This window comes from Cebus imitator, unplaced genomic scaffold (assembly GCF_001604975.1).
Source record: "Cebus imitator isolate Cc_AM_T3 unplaced genomic scaffold, Cebus_imitator-1.0 Scaffold309, whole genome shotgun sequence".
Lineage (NCBI taxonomy): Eukaryota > Metazoa > Chordata > Mammalia > Primates > Cebidae > Cebus > Cebus imitator.
In genome coordinates, this window is record NW_016107624.1 from 2,218,002 (window position 1) to 2,236,595 (window position 18,594).

At 39.9% G+C, this 18,594-nt stretch overlaps 1 protein-coding gene across 2 annotated transcripts in view; it reads right to left on the bottom strand.

Annotated features, from left to right (window-relative positions):
* The window catches only part of TTLL11 (tubulin tyrosine ligase like 11), a 274,229-nt gene that overhangs the window by 206,832 nt on the left and 48,803 nt on the right, over window positions 1-18,594 (bottom strand). For both annotated transcript variants that reach the window (XM_017503337.2, XM_037729525.1), the window contains exons 2-3: window positions 15,896-15,992; window positions 7,991-8,124 (exon numbers count right to left, since the gene is read on the bottom strand). In XM_017503337.2, the coding sequence (XP_017358826.2) occupies window positions 7,991-8,124; window positions 15,896-15,992 (231 nt within the window). The remainder of the gene's footprint in view (window positions 1-7,990; window positions 8,125-15,895; window positions 15,993-18,594) is intronic.

Sequence of the window (18,594 nt, forward strand, 5' to 3'; positions counted from 1 at the left end):
ACAAGTAATACAATACTTAATGATGAAAGACTAAATGCATATCCCCTAAGATCAGGAACAAGTCCCAGACATCTGTTCATACCACTTCTATTCAACATTACATGGAGGTTCTAACCAGTGTCATAAGGCAAGAAAAAGAAATAAAGGGCTAATTATAAAGTAAAACAAAAAACAGTCCATATAGACAATCCAATGGAAGTACAAAATAAGCTACTGGAACTATTAAATAAGTTTAACAAGGTTGCAGGATACAAGATTAACATACAAAAATCAATTTTATATTGACATATAATGAACAATCAGAAATTGACGTTTAAAAATAAAACACTGCCAAGGTATCACAAATTTGAAATAATAAAGGAAAATTGTGACAAAAGATGTGAAAGACTTGCACACTAAAAACTAAAAAACACTGTTGAAAGAAATTGAAGACCTAAATAACAGGAAAGATACACCATGTCGATGGGTCAGAAGACTCATTGTTGTTAAGATATCGATTCTACTCAAAGTGATATGTAGATTCAATACAATTCCATTCAAAATTCCAGTGGGCTTTTTTGTAGATATTGACAAGCTGATTCTATATTTCATATGGCTGATCAAAGGACTATAGTTGCTAAAACATCTTTGAAAAAGAAGAACAAAGTTGGAGAACTTATACTACCTGATTTCAAAGCTTATTATAAAGCTATAGCAATCAATACAGTGAGGTTTTGGCAGAAAGAGAGACAAATAGATCAATGACATAGAATACAGAATTCAGAAATACCCACACATATTTGGACAACCGTTTTTAACACTGGTGTAAAGGCGATTTGAAAGAGAAAGATGAGTGTCTGATCAAATGTTTCTGGAACAACTGGATATTCACATACAAAAAGTGAACTTCAATCCATACCTTAGACCACATACAAAAATTAACTCAAAATGAATCACAGACCTAAATTTGAAAGCTAAAACTATAAAACTTTAAGACAAAAACATAGAACATCTTTGTCAGCTTGGGTTAGATAAAAACTCCTATATATGACAAAAAAAAAAAAGCACAATCTATAAAAGAAAAAATTGATAAATTGAACTTTATTAAAATTTAAAACATGCTTTTTAAAAGATAATAGAGGAATGAGAAGACAAGACACAGAATCAAAACATCTTATGTACCCCATACGTATATGTACCTACTACATAGACACAAATATTAAAAATTAAAAAATAAAAAAGACAAGGCACAGACTGGAAAAAAATTTACAGTTGGTATATCCCATAAACACCTGTATTCAAAATATATAAAAACTCTCAAAGCTCAATAATAAAAATAAACCACCCAATTTTAAAAAAAGGTAAAACATGTGAACAGACATTTCATCAAAAAATGTATTTGGATGGCAAACAAGCACATGAAAAGAATGCTCCACATCATTAGTCTTTGGGAATCGCAAAATAAAACCAGTGACAGGCCACTACATACCTATTACAATGGCTAAAATTAAAAAGACTGACCACTGGTCCCGTATGGTGACAGCAGGGAGCAGTGGCTCACGTCTATAATCCCACCACTTTTGGAAGCTAAGGCAGGCGGATTGCTTGAGCTCAGGAGTTCAAGACCAGCCTGGGCAACATGGTGAAACCCTGTCTTCACAAAAAATACAAAAATTAGTCAGGTGTGATGGCCTGTGTCTGTAGTCCCAGCTACTTCGGAGGGCCACTTGAGCCTGGGGGACAGAGGCTGCAGTAAGCCATGATCAGGCCACTGCACTCCATCCTAGGCAATGAGCAAGATCTTGTCCTAAGTAAATAAATAAATAAATAGACTGACCATTACCAAATTTTGGCAAAGATATGGAGGAATTGGAATGTTCATACATTGTTGATGGGACTATAAAATGACACAACTGCTTTGGAAGACAATAAACACTTTCTTTAAAATTAAATGTATGCCTACTGTATGATCCAGCCATTCCATTTTTAGGCACTCACCCAAGAGGAATGAAAACAAGTCCACACAAAGACTTACACACAGATGTTCACAGTGTATTTGTAATAGCCAACAACTGGAATCAACCCAAATGTACAGCAGCAGGAGAAGGTCTAAGCAAACGGTAGTATAAACAATCAACAGAATACTCCTCAGCAATGAGTCATTGACACATACTACAAATATGAATGAATTTCAAAATAATCAAAAGAAGCCAGACCTCCCCTCAAAAAGGAGTGCCTGTAATATAATTCCATTTACATAAAATTCTACAAAGTGCTAAGTTATCTTGACAGAAAGCTGATCCATGGTTGCCTGATGATAGGAAAGGAGGAAAACAGGGAAGAAGGGAAAGAAGGGGCTGGGTGTAGTGGTCATGCCTGTAATCCCAGCACTTTGGGAGGCCGAGGCAGGCAGATCACTCAAGGTCAGCAGTTCGAGACCAGCCTGGCCAACATGGCGAAACCCCGTCTCTACTAAAATTATGAAAACTAGCTGGAGGTGGTAGCAGACGCCTGTAATCCCAGCTACTCAGGAGGCTGAGGCAGGAGAATGGCTTGAACCTGGAAGATGGGGGGTGCAATGAACCAAGATTGCGCTGCTATACTCCAGCCTGGGCAACAGAGCAAGACTCCATCTCAAAAACAACAAATTAAAAAAAAAAGAAGGGAAGGACAGAAGGATTATCAAGGGACACGAGGAAACATTTCAGCATGATGCATGTGTTCATTATCTTGATTGTGGTGATGATTTCATGGATTTTTACATATATGAAATGTATCAAACTGCATATTCTAAATATCTGCAGTTTGCTCTATGTCAATTATATCTCAAAAAATCTGTGTGTTTAAAAGTATAAGACAACTAGGCTCTCTGCAGAATCTCAAAATATCTCCTTAATGATTACAAAGGGAAAAAATAGTAACTTTATAGTGGAGAAATCTAGCAGACACCACTTTAACTAAGTGATCAAAGTTAACATCACCAGGAAAAAGACATTTTGACATCATATACCTAACAACATCACTTTCATGGTATTCTTGCCAAAATTGTCTAATCTGAATCTAACATGAGAAAAATCAGACAAATCCAAATGTAAGTTCATTCTAAAAAGAAAAAAGAAAGATAACTAACTAGTTGTATTAGACTGTTGTATTAGGCTAGCTTGTTGTATTAGACAGTTCTAGCAGTGCTATAAAGAAATACTTGAGACTGGGGTAATTTATAAAGAAAAGAGGTTTAATTGGTTCATGGTTCCACAGGCTATACAGGAAGCATAATGCTGGCACCTGATTGGCAGAAGGGGAGACCTCAGGAAACGCTCAATCACTACAGAAGGCAAAGGGAAAACAGGCATTTCTTACTTTCTCTCCTAGCCGGAGCAGGAACAAGAGAGAGAGAAGGGAAGTGCTACACACTTTTAAACAACCAGATCTCGTGAGAACTCTATCGCTATGCAGCACCAAGGGGAGAAATCTGTCCCCATGATCCAGTCACCTCCACCAGGCCCCACCTTCAACACTGGGGAATTACAATTCAACATGAGATTTGGGTGGGGACACAGATCCAAACTATATATCACCAGTACTCTTCAAAAGACTTAAGGTTGCAAAAGACAAAGACAGATCGGGGAACGGTTACAATCTTGAGAAGACTGAAGAGACAAGACAACTAATGCAATGAGGGATTGTGGAGTGAATCCTGTACCACAAAAAGGGCATTGGTAGGACAACAGGCAAAATGCAACTAAAGAGTGTAGATTATTTCATAATATTATATTGGTGTTAATTTCTAAGTTCCTGCCACTGTATAAGATGTTAACATTAGAGGAAGCTAGATGAAGAATCTAGGGGTGCTCTCTCTGTCCTATTTTTGCAACTTTTTTGTTAAGTTTTAAATTATTTCAAAGCAGCTTAAAAACTGAAGGCAAAATAAAGACATTTTCAGACAAATAAAAGCTGAGGGAATTTGTCACCAGCAGACCTGCACTGCAAGAAATGTGTTAAAGCAAATTCTTGAGGCCAAAGGAAAATAATATCAAATGGAATCCCAGAGCCACTCAAAGGAATGAAGAATACTGGAAATAGTAAATACATGGCTGAGTACAAAAGACAAATGTACTCATTTTTTAGCTTCTTTATAGGATATTTGACTTTTCAGAGCGAAAATAATAACAATGTATTGTGTGGTTTATAACATTGTTAGAAGCAAAATAGATGAGAATAGCACAAAGGATGAGGGTGGGAATGGAACTATACTGTTGTAAAGTGCTAATATTTTTCTTGAAGTATGTAATACTTAAAGGCAAATGTGCTAAATTAAAGATGCACTGTAAACCCTAGATACTAGGGCTAGGACAAAAGCTAAAAACATTTTTAAAAGAAGTATAGCTAATAAGCCTAAAGAAGAGATAAAATAAAACACCAAAAATATTCAATTAATCCAACAGAATAAACAGAAAAGAAATAGTAAGATGGTAGAATTGAATCCAACAGTTAATATTATATATTAAGATTAACTGGACTAAACACACAAATTAAAAGGCAGAGACTGTCAAACTGAATAAAAAACCACACCCAATTACATGCTGTCAACAAGAAGCACTCTTTAAAAATGCAGATAGGTTAAAAGTAAAATAATGGTAAGAGATATACCACGCAAATACTAAGCCAAAGAAAACTGGATGGGCTAAATTAATATCAGACAAAATAGACTTCAGGACAAGTTACTTATAAAGGAGTCAAATAATCAAGCTAATACAGAGCTTCAAAAGACGTAAAGAAAACACTGACAGAACTAAAAGGAGAAGCAGACAATCCAAAATTAAAGCTGGAAATTTCAAAACTAACTCAGTAACTGACAGAACAAGCAGGTAGTAAACTAGTAAAAATGATGTGAATACCACCAACACCAACTTGACCTAATTGACACTTATAAGATGCTACATCAACAACTCCAGAATACTTATTATTTCCAAGTGCCCATGAAACATTCATCAAGATGGACAATATATAAGCCATAAGAAAATTCTCAATAAATTTAAAGAAACTGAGATAATACAGAATATACTCTCTGATGTCAACAAAATTAAATTAGAAATCAATAACAAAAAATATTTGGAAAATCCCAAAAAAATGTAAAATCCCAAAAAAATGTTTACTTAAAAAGTAAACAACACATTTTTACATAACCCAAGGGCAGAGGAGAAATCCCAGGGGAAATTAGAGAACGTTTTCAACTGAATTATAATGAAAATGTAATATACAAAAATTCCTGAGGTGGATCTGTAGCAGTGCCTAGAAGGAAATTTGCTTTAAGATTTAAAAATCCGTGATCTCAGATTTGTAGCACGGCGCATTACTCATATGTTCACGGTGTTGCAGGTGTAAACAAACCTACTGCGCTGCCAGTTGTATAAAAGTGCAGTATAGCAATATAGTTACGCACAGTACATAATAGTTGATAATGACAATAAACTACTGTTACTGGCTTATGTATTTACTATAGTATACTTTTTATTGTTATTTTAGAGTGTACTCCTTCTACTTCTAAAAAAAGAAAAAATAAAAGTGAACTGTAGAAGAGCCTCAGGCAGTTTCTTCAGGAGGTATTCCAGAAGAAAGCACTGTTAACATAGGAGATGAGAGCTCCACGCATGTTACTGCCCCCTGGAGACCTTCCATTGGGATGAGACGTGGAGGTGGAAGACAGTGATATTGATGATCCTGACCCTGGGTAGGCCTAGGCGAACGTATGTGTTTGTGCCTTGGTTTTTTAACAAAAAATTGTAAAAGTAAAAATAATTTTAAAATGTAAACATAGAAAAAGGCTTACAGAATAATACAGAGAAAGAAAATATTTTTTTGTAAAGCCATACAGTACGTTTGTGTTTTAAGCTAGGTGTTATTACAAAAGAGTCAAAGAGTTTTTTAAAATTAAAAAGTTTAGAAAGTAAAAGTTACAGTAAGCTAAGGTTAATTTCTTATTGAATAAATTTTTAAAAAAACAAATTGAGTGCAGCTTAAGTGTCCAGTGTTTCTGAAGTCTACAGTAGTCTAATGTCCTGGGCCCTCACATTCCCTCACCACCCACTCACAGACTTCCCCAGAGCAACTTCTAGTCCTGCAAGCTCCATTCATGGAAAGTGTCCTAGGCCTACATAGGTGTACCATTTTTTATCTTTTATACAGTATTTTCCCCTTTCTATGTTTAGATACAAAAAAGACTTACCAGCATTAATCCCAGTGCCATGCTGTTCAGGCTTGTAACCTAGGAGCAATAGGCTATGCTGTATAGCCTAGGCGTGTAAGAGCCTATACTGTCCAGGTCTGTGTAAGTGCACTCTATGGTGCAGGCATGATGAAATCACCCAGCGACACTTTTCTCAGAATGTATGCCTGTCAAGTGACTCATGACTGTAGTTGGTTGCAGAGCTGTAGAGATGGGAAGGAAAGGTGCTCCACATAGCAACAACAGCATGAGCAGAGCCACAGAACAGAGACATTGCAGGGTAATTATGGAGGAACAGCTGAGTTATCTTTTAAAATTAACTTTATTGAAACATAGTTTGCATATAATAAAATGAACCCATTTTAAGTTAATAGTTTGATGAATTTTAAGCAATATATATAAACTCATGTGACCACCATCTCACAGAAAATGCCTTTTAAAAAATTATCACTTCAAGCTGTTTTTGTGTTTAGTAAATGATAATTTTATTACAAGTTTTATAATTCAATATTAAAACCAAAACAATACAGAGACAATAAGATAGACTATAGAAAGCAAAGGCCTTGGAAATAGCTCTAGGTTTTAAAACTTACTTCTCAAGCAAGTTGCCTAATTTTTCAAAGCCTCAGTTTCCTCACCCATAAAATGGGGATAATAGTAAAACCAACCTCACAAGATTGCTGTGAAGATTAAAACAAATAATGTGGGCTGGGTTGGTGGCTCATGCCTGTAATCCCAGCACTTTGGGAGGCCAAGGTGGGTGGATCACTTGAGGTCAGGAGTTGGAGCCCAGCCTGGCCAACATGGTGAAACCCCTGTCTCTATTGAAAATACAAAACAAAACAAAAATTAGCTGGGTGTGGTGGCGCGCATCTGTAGTCTCAGCTACTCAGAAGGCTGAGGCAGGAGAATCTCTTAAACCCAGGAGACAGAGGCTGCAGTAAGCCAAGATCGCACCACGGCACTCTAGCCTGGGCAACAGAGGAAAACTCCGTCTCAAAAAAATAAAAATAAAATAAAATATATTAAACTTCTAGCACAAAGCCTGGAACACAGCAGGACCAGTAAATGGTGTTAGCCTCATCACAACTAGACAGGCACTGGTTGTACAGGTACCCCAGAGTTATGAAACGGACTGTGTAACTTGTACACAAGGGCTTTGAAAGGGTCCTAAATGAAACTGTTAAAAGGCTAACAAAAATGGCAATTCTGAGTTCCGCTTCCCTACTGGTTCCACTTCATAAGTGAAGACTCCAGTGTATTACATGCTCAAACATAGTGGTTCGAGATGGAATGGGTCACTTGACAATTGATTCTGTAACAAGTTTAAAGCAAAACACCTACAGGGTTCCCCATGAGTTTGTCAGACCTGCTCCCTGACCTTTAAACAAAGCCTGACCTTGCACGTCTCAGACCACAGGAAGCCAGGGAGGCCACGGCTCTAGGATTCCCCCAGTGGCCCCATTCCACTGCCCAACCACCTGCTCTGGCTCCAGCTCGCTGGCTTTCCAGCATCCTGACTCCATGATCCAGCTCTGATACCAGCCTCAGGCCTGTCTCCTTGTGTCAAGACCTGTTTCTTCAGTTTACCTACCTGTTACCCTACTCGTTCAACTCTGCAAGTTGTTTTGATAGCTGCCAACACCTACGGTGTGCTGTTAAGACACTTCCTTAGTCAGTCTGGGCTTCCTGGGACCCCCTGCCCCAGCTCCCAGCACACAGGACCCAGGACACAGTTGCAACCATAATATAATTCAGGGGTCATGGGGACGGAGTGCCATCTACCTGAGCAACAAAGAGCTGGAACTCGTCAGGCAGAATCCATGAGCGAGGGTAGAAGTTGTACTCCTCAGGAAAGAGATTCTGCATGGTTCTCACTGCTCTGCTCAGAGTAATTTTACGCACCATCTCCGTCATGCCTGGGGAGAAGAGATGCTGTGAGGTTTTAACAACAGTGGGCTACTAGGTATAAAACAGCCATTATTTGGGACTTTTAAAACCACCCACCCGACATATTCTCTTTTAGGGGCAGGATTTTTTTAAAAAGTCTGAGTTGTCCCCCACAGCGGTGACTCATGGTTTGGAAAGAACTACTGAGTTAATGAAAAACTTGAGGTAATAGACGGGTGTTCTTTTCTCTTTATAAAAATGAAGCATCAGTTTGAAAGAATGCGTTTTCACCTAGTTTATTATTCTATTCTTTGTCATCCCCTTAGGTAATGAATAGGGAAGCATTTATATCTTGCACTGAAAATTTAATACCTTCTTTAATTTGGGACCACCATACATGCTTCTGGGATTCCTTCCATCTTGTACCCTAGAGAATATTATCTAGTGGACTCTGGTTACATTATGAGAGGCTTAATTAAGTTTCTTTCTTTTACTGTTTCATGAGTATTAAAGGCATGAAACAGAAAAATGCACATCTTTCAGCATAAAATCTGTCTCCTTGAATGAAGGACAGGAAATAAAAAGAATACCATAATTTATACTTCAAAGTGAAACATGCAATCTGTAGGAGTTCCTCAGTTATAAGGACTGACACTGACATTGATCCTATCTCATTAATTTGCCCAGAGGGAATTGAAATGTCTCACTGTTATAAAACATTAAAAGAATGGTAGATTTTTTTTTCTTGTAACATCATTAGTAACTCTGACAAGAGAAGAAACTGAGTACTATATATTGTGGCAAATTTTAATCAAATAGGTAAAAATTATTATCAATTTTAGCATGTTTCTTTCTTTCTTTCTTTGAAACAGAGTCTTGCTCTACTGTACAGGCTAGAGTGCAGTGGCATAATCTCAGCTCACCGCAACCTTCGCCTCCCAGGCTCAAGTGATCCTCCCACCTCAGCCTCCTGAGTAGCTGGCTAATTTTTATATTGTTTTTTGTTTTTTAGAGACAGGGTCTCACTATTGCCTAGGCTGATCTCAAAGTTCTAGGCTCAAGCCACCCACCCACCTTGGCCTCCCAAAGTGCTGGGATTTCAGGCGGAAGCCACTGTGCCTGGCATCAGCCTTCTTTCTTTTTTTTTTTTTTTAGGCAGAGTTTTACTCTTGTTGCCTAGGCTGGAGTGCAGTGGTGTGATCTCAGCTCACTGCAACCTCCACCTCCCAAGTTCAAGCAATTCTCTTGCCTTAGCCTCCCCAGTAGCTGGGATTACAGGTACACACCACCATGCCCAGCAAATTTTCATATTTTTAGTAGAGAAGGGGTTTCCTCATGTTGGCCAGGCTGGTCTGGAACTCCTGACCTTAGGTGATCTACCTGCCTCAGCCTCCCAAAGCGCTGGGGTTACAGACGTGAGCCACTGTGCCCAGCCATTATGCTTATTTCTTAAGGCAAATATCACTGCTAAAAATGGAGGCTAAAAATGGCCTTTGCCCTGAAAAAGACCAAACAGTTCCATTACTGACACTAGAAATGTGCTTAGCAAGCTATTTTTAATAGAAAATACAAAGTTTCATGTCAGCTTGGCATGCCCAAATTATCACACATTCCAAATGGGCAATCAGAATGAATGAGGTTCCTCTAAACTCCCATGTTCAGACAGCAAAGGGTAAACATCTGAGAAGGAAAGTTTTAAGAACCCACTTCTTCTTCTGTCAGCATATCAAAAAGTGCAATAAATCTGAAGATCCCAGCTTCAAGATGTTAATGCCCAGGTGTTAGTTGTTGTTTAGAAGGATCTAGGGAAGGATTAAGTAAGAAATAAAGGTGCTTAAAAAGCACTAATAAACTATGCTCTAACATGGACTGTTCAATAGTCAAGACAACTCACTGAGGACACTATTCTGGGCTTCCCAAGAAGGGTGTCTGGAAAATCACCGCTATTTCCTTTCATTCCCTTACAAAATTAGAATTGCATTATAAACACTAGAGCTGACCACAAGGTAAACCAAACAAAATTTCAACTTTTTTGGAATCCTTTTGCTTGAGGTGGACTAACATTTTAGTTACGATATTGAACTGAAAGGCTTCATAACTAACTGTAATATAGCACCTTACTCCACGTAGAGGATCCCTGTTGACCAAATAGCGTTGTGGTATTTGCTGCACTTTAAGGTCGTTGGGCAGGGGAAGGTTCTCTTTCCGAAATCCCTCAGCAGGTCAGATGGGCTCACACTACCTAGAGAGCTGTGAGTACGTGAGGGCAGTCTGGATGCTCCAGAAAAAATTTGTGAAAAATCTATGTCCAGCAAACTGAATCAATATTCATTTAATATTGGCAATGGCTCCTTCTGTAATGTGTATCGTCAGGCCCCACGCCAGCTAATAGGTGCTTCCAAGTTTACCTTTTTGTCTCCAGACAGTTTTCTACTGAATATAGCCAACTTAAGAAGCACCCCTGGAAGCCAGGCACTTCCTGCCTGCAGGCCATAGGCAGCTCACCCCAACTCTGCCTGAATGCCTGTCTCTAAGAGGCATGGGTGTAGACCTCTCTCAATCCACTTTGCTCCTCCATATCTAAGCTGTGCTCCTATCCAGTGCCACCAAGGAAAGAGTTTCTGGGCCCTCACTAGAACCCACATGGAAGCTGCTGGCATCTCCACCTCTGGAGGTGGCTCAGAGACAGGTGTCAGGGGAGCAGGGTTTCTAGCCGATCCAGGGTACAAGTTCCCAGATAAATCTGTGAGAAGGGAGGTTATGGCCAGCTCTGCTGACTTCAGGCCCAGTCCCCTTTCCCTAAGCAGCTGCAGCACCTGACCCCTTGTCACCTGTGTCCCCTCCCTGGGCTCTACAACCAATTCTGATCTGAGATAGAAGATATAACCCTCAGCTCCCTTCTGCTAAAAGTCTCACGTAGATTTCATATTCCAATCAGATAAGAAGGATTTTACCCATTTTTCCCATGCTTTATTGCTTATCCCCAAATGTTGGTGACCTTATCTTTTGCTTCTGGTGCCTGAGTGGCTGCTTTAGCAATGCAGAGCTGAGGCCTCTTCCTTGTTCTCTCCAATGTCCCTCCTCTCCCCAACCTCTCCTCTGTTCCTTTCAAGCCCACCCTGCAAGGGCTGGAGTCCTCCTGTCTGTGGCTTCAGCCCAGTGTCTGGAGTTCTGCCACCTAACAGCTCCTTTTGAGGTTGACTGCCCACCTTGGCTTCTCAATGAGGTCTATTCCTAGATGTCCCTACAGGGGCAGTTCCCCTATCAATTAGGAAAACCTCCTAATTCAAGTGGGAGCTTCTGACACCAAGAGCTTGCCTCCTGCCCTCCTTCTGAGGACTGGGTGCTTCTGTTTGCTATACTGGAGTCTCAAGGCCTGGTGGGTCTCATCCAATTCAAGTTAACCGAGAGCATAACAGCTAAATCTCAGGCCTGCCCATGCAGCCCTACTTAACCCAATTAACATAAAACAAAGCAAAACAAAACTGAGCTATACTTGGAGCACTATTTAATCAAAATATTATTTGTAAGAAGAATTCTTGGCAAAAACACATTACAACCACCAAACAACAAATAAATACTTTCTAATCCATCCTATTCTCTCTATTCCTGTTGCCACTGATCCATTCATCTCTTAGGTGGATGCTGCAGCAGACTCTTAGCTACATCTGTTTCTTCTCTCAGCTGTCTCACCTGTTTCTAATTGTCACTCTGGCTGATTGTGCTGACATGTAAGCTGGCCCACATCACCATCTGGCTTAAAAATTCCTCAGTGGTGGCCAGGCGCAGTGGCTCATACCTGTAATCCCAGCACTTTGGAGGCTGAGGCAGGCGGATCACAAGATCAAGAGATCGAGACCATCCTGGCCCACATGGTGAAACCCTATCTCTACTAAAAATACAAAAATTAACTGGGCATGGTGGCATGCGCCTGTAGTCCCAGCTACTCCGGAGGCTGAGGCAGGAGAATTGCTTGAACCTGGGAGGCAGAGGTTGCAATGAGCCGAGATCGCACCACTGCACTCCAGCCTGGTGACAGAGCGAGACTGCCTCAAAAAAAAAAAAAAAAAAAAAAAAAAAAAAAAAAAAAAAAAATAAAAAAAAAAAAAAAAAAAATCCTCAGTGGCTCCCCATGACCTTCAGGCTCTAACAGTGCTGTACTTGGGTTCCTGCTCATCACCCCACCCCTGCCCTGCTCACCTGATGCCCTCTAACCATGGTGGCCCACTTGCCCTTTGCTGAATGAGCAATGTGCTCAAGGCATTCTGTCTTTGCACCAACTCTGCTTGTTTGGCATGGGGATAGGGCCCATCCACCCTGGAGGCTCAGTTTCCATGCCAGTCCTCTTCTCTAGGCTCTCTCACCCTGCTGCTCCCTGGGCAAATCTGGGTTTGGTTGCCTGCCCTTGCTCCAGATCCCCATAGCATTCCAGCTTCCTCCAGCATAGCTCTTTGGTTGTATTTTTCTTCTCTCTTTACATGCCTTTCTCTGTCTTTGACCAATGCTTGACAGATGGCTGTCCCCACAGGTTCCTCACTGAAGCTCCCTCCCTCTCCAGCAGAAAGCCCCTCCTCAGGTGGGCTCTCAGGTACCACCTGCCACGTGATCCCATACATCTCAGACCCTGAAACTCAGCAAAAGACCTGCTTGGAAGCTGAGAATGGACAGTTTTGGACTTTCTTAAAGCTAAATCTGCTATGTCTAATCTGATATGTCTGATTTAGAGATGTCTAAAGAAAGTAGATATTAGATATGCCTACTTTCTAAAGTAGAATAGTCTTAATTCATCAGCTAAAATGTAATAATGTGTTTTTTTTTTTTTTTTCGAGATGGAGTCTTGCTCTGTCACCAGGTGCGATCTCAGCTCAGTATAACCTCCGCCTCCCAGGTTCAAGTGATTCCCCTGCCTCAGCCTCCCACGTAGTTGGGACTATAGATGCATGCCACCATGCCAGGCTAATTTTTTGTATTTTAGAAGAGACAGGGTTTCACCATGTTGGCCAGGATGGTCTCGATCTCCTAACCTTGTGATCAGCTGTCTCAGCCTCCCAAAGTGCTGGGATTACAGTTATGAGCCACCATGCCCAGCCCATAATAATGTATTTTGAACCAGGAAATTGCCCATAGAAAAGTGACTAAAATCTCGTGTGCTGACACAAACAAAATTAATCACTTCCATATGTGAGTATCCAGACATTTTCAGTTTACTCAGCAAATAAAAGTGTTTATACTTGCCTGGGATATCCACTAGAACTTACCCTAAGTAATATACAATGCATAGGAAATGCATTTTAGAATAACGGGATATATGAGAGACGGAAGATAAGCTTGGACACAAACTGGTGTCAGAGGACAGACTGTTCTAGAATCACCCCTCTGCTGAGGATTACTACCTTTCATGGGGCAGAGGGTGAGGCAACACTGTTCCTCTGCCTAGAGGTTCGGGAGCCTGCTTTGTCATTAGAACTAATTAATTTCTGTTAGTAAAGTGGAAAAGTCTATGTTCCAATCACTGGCATGTGGAATATGAGATGGGGCAAACCTGCTTCTTTGGAATAAATATCCTTTTATCACCTATAATGAAACTCATCCTTTGGGGGTACTTCGTTCTATATTTCTAATTTGTATTCCAAATGGAAATCTCTAACTACTTCTTTCCTACCCCCAGCCACTAGATGAGGCATGAGCGAATGGGGAACGTGTAAATGAAGCCTCATTTGATGATTCATGTCTTAGAAACTCTGTCCTCATTCAAAGTGTTTTCTCTTCCAAATTGTATCCTCCCAATATCCTAATAAGTCCTTTAAGTGGCATCAGAAAGCATCCTTTTCTGAACAGCAAGACACAGAAAATAACAGCTATCTCATTAAACTGTTGTGCAGGAATTCTGGCTGCAAGAATCATTCTTGTTCTGAAACAAAACCCTTTCTCCTTCTCTAAGGATAAATTTGACCTTGGGTTAACTTTCTATCTCTGTTCCCCTAGAAAACAATGAAGGTAGAATGTTAGCTGAATGACTAGACATCTGGTTAAAATGATCCCTGATTGGTAAATTGCATAAGTATCTAGTAGAAAACCATAGCTCTAGGCTTTTCTGAGTGAGATGATTCCTGTAACTTAATATGACCCTTGCTGGGACCTTAGAAGCCATACTACGGAGCAATTCTAAGAGATACTGACTCCTGTGGGGCATCTAAACCAAGAAAGTCTCACTTCCACCAATGTGAATCTTGTCCTTTTGCACCTGAGCTTTCACTTGAGCCAAAGACTAGTCCCTGGAACTCTTGCACATACTCCACTGAAGGGAAATGCTTGACACTGGCTGGCCGGCAAGCTGTGTTTCCTCCCCTATATCCTTCTAAGTGAATCTGAGCTAAGTGTGGCCTATGGTAGTGACCTTGTAAGACTGCATGCTTAGGTGGAAACCCCTAGTGGATGTGGCATAACTACTAACCAGTGTATAACATATGGCTATTGAGTTTTCTGCAACATTTCCTTAAAGACACGGGATAGAAGGTCAAGGAAAAAGAGTAAATTGTTTCTCTCTTTAAAACAGGTAAAACTTATAAAATGCTAAGAGAAAACACCTTATATTTAGGCAATTACACTATGACTGCAACCATGCAAAAAGGATGAGTCAACATTGGAAGGAAATATGGAAATATTCCCATTGCTGTTTTGTTAAATGAGGAATGGGATTCAGGGTGATGTTCTTTTTAAAAATTATTTATTATGGCATTGTAATATGGTCTGGGTAATATATTAACATTTTAAAAAATAAGTGGAAGACCCTCTGACTGTATCATACCCAGCTTAATCCAATGCTCCTTCTCCCTAAGCTGTCCTGCCATCTTAAATACCCTCTTCATTCAGCCATCAAAAATAATGAAGACACTGGGCACAGTGGCTCACACTTGTAATCCCAGCACTTTGGGAGGCCGAGACAGGTGGATCACTTGAGGTCAGGAGTTTGAGACCAGCCTGGCCAACATGACATGGTGAAACCCTGTCTCTACTAAAAATACAAAATTAGCCAGGTGTGGTGGTACAGGGCTGTAATCTCAGCTACTCGGGAGGCTGAGGCAGACGAATTGCTTGAACCTGGGAGGCAGAGGTTGCAGTGAGCCAAGATTGCACTGCTGCTCTCCAGCTTGGGTGACAGAGCAAGACTCTGTCTCAAAAAAGTGGTAGAGATTAAAATGCAAAACAAAAAAATTGTATTGGGAGGTTGGCAGTGGAGTGAGGGGGATATCTTAGTGCTGGCTATGATGCTTTTCTGGCACTAAGATCTCTCCTTATAGGGTAAGTCTTGCTGAGATGATGTCATTAGGCAAAAGGCAGAGGCTACCTGCAGCCTATAGTACTTAGTATGGAGACTGATATATTTGGTTTTAAAAATGGCACCTCCAAATATAATACTTAAAGAAAAGGGAAGTTGATACCCCATTTCTATGACATATTCCTAGAATTCTGGTACTTTTATTTCCTGCAAGAGTAAAATGTTCTATTCTTTTCATTTTCAGAATACAGTCCTCTCATTAGAACCCCATATTATATGTATAACCCAAAAAGTGAAAACCATATTCTTCCACCAGTGGACTTTAGACCAAGAAAGGCTGTCTTTGATTCTTTAAAAGCCTGTCTCCAATCCTTAAACCCCTAGTGGCTAGGGAACACAGCAATTCCCAATTAAGAGTCCTCAAATTTGGTCTCAAAAATAATTGTCATGTTTTTGTAGAAAAGTGTGCCTAGGACTTGGCCCTAGAAACATTTTCAAATGTCGACAATAATAGCAGATACCTGGAAACTTGTTCACTTGACCGGAGAATATGTCATTGTCATGAAATGAAACTCCATGCCAGTAGATGTCACAAGGCAAGCGTCGGCCAAATGGGAACTAGAAGAGAAAAAAATGTGACTCATAATAAGAATAAGAAGAGCAGCGATCACACTGAGTATCCATTATGTACAAATTCCTGGCACCCTGGTATACTTACCATGGTTTAATCCTTATAATACGCATGTGAGGTAGCCAAATATTCTTTCCCATTTTAGAGATGAGGAAACAGATTCATACAGGTTTAATAACTTGCTCCAAGTGGCAGAGCTCTGATTACATGTGGCAGACACTACAATCCTGGCTTTGCAGGCACCACTTCACCTTAATCTTTATAACTACCCTATAAAGGACTACTCCCATTTTGCTGATTCAAAACTTGGGGCTGACAGAGGTAATTTAACATGCCCAAGGATCACACACAGCTGTAAGGGGGGGAACCAGGATCTGAGTCTAGGTCTATCCAAATTCCAAGCCCATACATGCTTTCCTCTGAAAATTACAACCCTCAACCAAGCCTAAAGAATAAGCTTTCAGAGTCCCCCCTGCCTCTTTCACACACACACACACACACACACACACACACACACGCTCCATGTGGATTCTCTCTCTCTCTCACACACACATGCTTCATGTGGATAAGATGAATCCCAGTGCCTATAACGTTTCCTGAAACTCATAAGGACTTCCTGAATTAATAAATGAACAAATCAGCCACGGTCATCTGACTCAAGATGAGATAACCAGATTCTTTCTTCCTGGAATCTGGAAATCAGAGATGCCAGACAACCTCTGCTGGCCCTTGAACTGGCAGGGATAAAAAGCCAGAGCCAGGCAGCTATGCTTGGCTGTGTGCACAGGAGCAGAGACGGCCAGTCTGCTGAGACACAAGAAAGGAGCAGGTGTGGGAGGGAAAGCAGAGATGAGACCACGTTGCCCTAGAAACTTAGACTGAGTGGCCTCAGACCCTCCTGAGCCTGTAAGATAGCCTTGTATCCTGAGAATACATTTTTGGTCTTCTAAAGTCCTGTTTGGCACAAGCGATAGAGTTTCAATTATTTGCAGCCAGGAAATCTCTCACTGAGACGAAAGGGCCTGTTCTTTCCACTACATCCTGCTGCTTCTCAAAGTTATCAACAAGCTCGCATTTAATGAACATATTTTTTAAATCTGTAACTCAGATGCATGACCTTGTTAAAGGAGAAAAGAGAGGCCATGTTAGTTCATTTTCAGAACTTGATTGTTAAAAGTGCACACGAATAGAAATGCCGACGCATTAAATAAAAATCTTTTGATTTTCCCATTCTAGGACGATAGGTAATAAGAATTTTTATCTACTTGGAGTTGAGGGGCCAAGGTCCCATGGAAGAACATAGCCTTACTAATGAAACGGTGGTGACTCAATGCTGTCCATCCATTCCACATTAAAATGAAGCCAGACTCGAGTCCTTTAAATCAGTCACATTAGTTCAAAGCTGTGCACAGTGAGGCATACATTGTACACTCTATTCACATTAACAACTTCCATCTATAATTTACAGCATTTTGCTCATTTTCCTTTTATGCAATGGGCTGTAAGTTATTAATTCAGTAGTCATAAATACAAAGAGATGCAACATATGTTATTTTCTTCTAGTTGTTAAGTGCTGATACAGAAGGGAGAAAATAACCAGAATTAAGCAGGCTATCCAAGCAAAGGGTAAAGTGACTTTGTTGCCCACAATGAAGAAGCAACACCTTGTCAGTGGGCAACCCAATGACTCTTGTCTCCCTTTTCATCACTCTCCATTCCTTCCCATCCTCACGAATACCAGATTGCCCCTCCATTTAGAAGCACTTTAGCTCATTCAGTTTTGAGAAACTACCATTTTTAAAAACATAACCATTCACTCAGTAATTACTACATGCCAGACACTGTGCTAGGTGCTAGATATATGGAGGACATAATTTGAAATAAGTCCCAGGATTCACAATCCTACCTCTTTTTAAGCTCCTTTAAAAAAAAAAAACTGTCTGCTTACACAGCTAACAGCATACTCAATGGTAAAATACTAAAAGCTTTTCCTCCATGATAAGGAATAAGACCAAGTTGGCCACTTTCACCGCTTCTATTCAACATCAACATATTGTTAGAAATTCTAGCCAGAATAGGCAAGAGAAAGAAATAAAAGGTGTCCACATTTGAAAACAAGAAGCAAAATTATGTTTGTAGATGACATAATCCCATATGTAGAAAACTCTAATGATTTCACAGAAAATATTAAAAGTAATAAACAAAGTCAGCAAAGTTGCAGGATACAAAATCAACACATAAAAATCAATTGTGTTTCCATACATAACGATGAACAATCCAAAAAGGACATTTTTTAAAGAATCCCATTTATAATAGCCTCAAAAAGAATAAAATACTTATGAATTAACCAAAGAGGTGAAAGATTTATACACTGAAAATTATAAAGTATTTGTAAAAGAAATTAAAGAACATATTAATAAAAATAAACAAGAAGATATCCTATGCTCATAGACTGGAAGAGTTAATATTGTCAAGATGTCAATACGACCCAAAATGATCTACAGATGCAATGCAGTCTCTACCAAAATCCCAATAACTTTTTTTCAGAATTAAAAAATTCATCCTAAAATTCACATGGAATTACAAGGG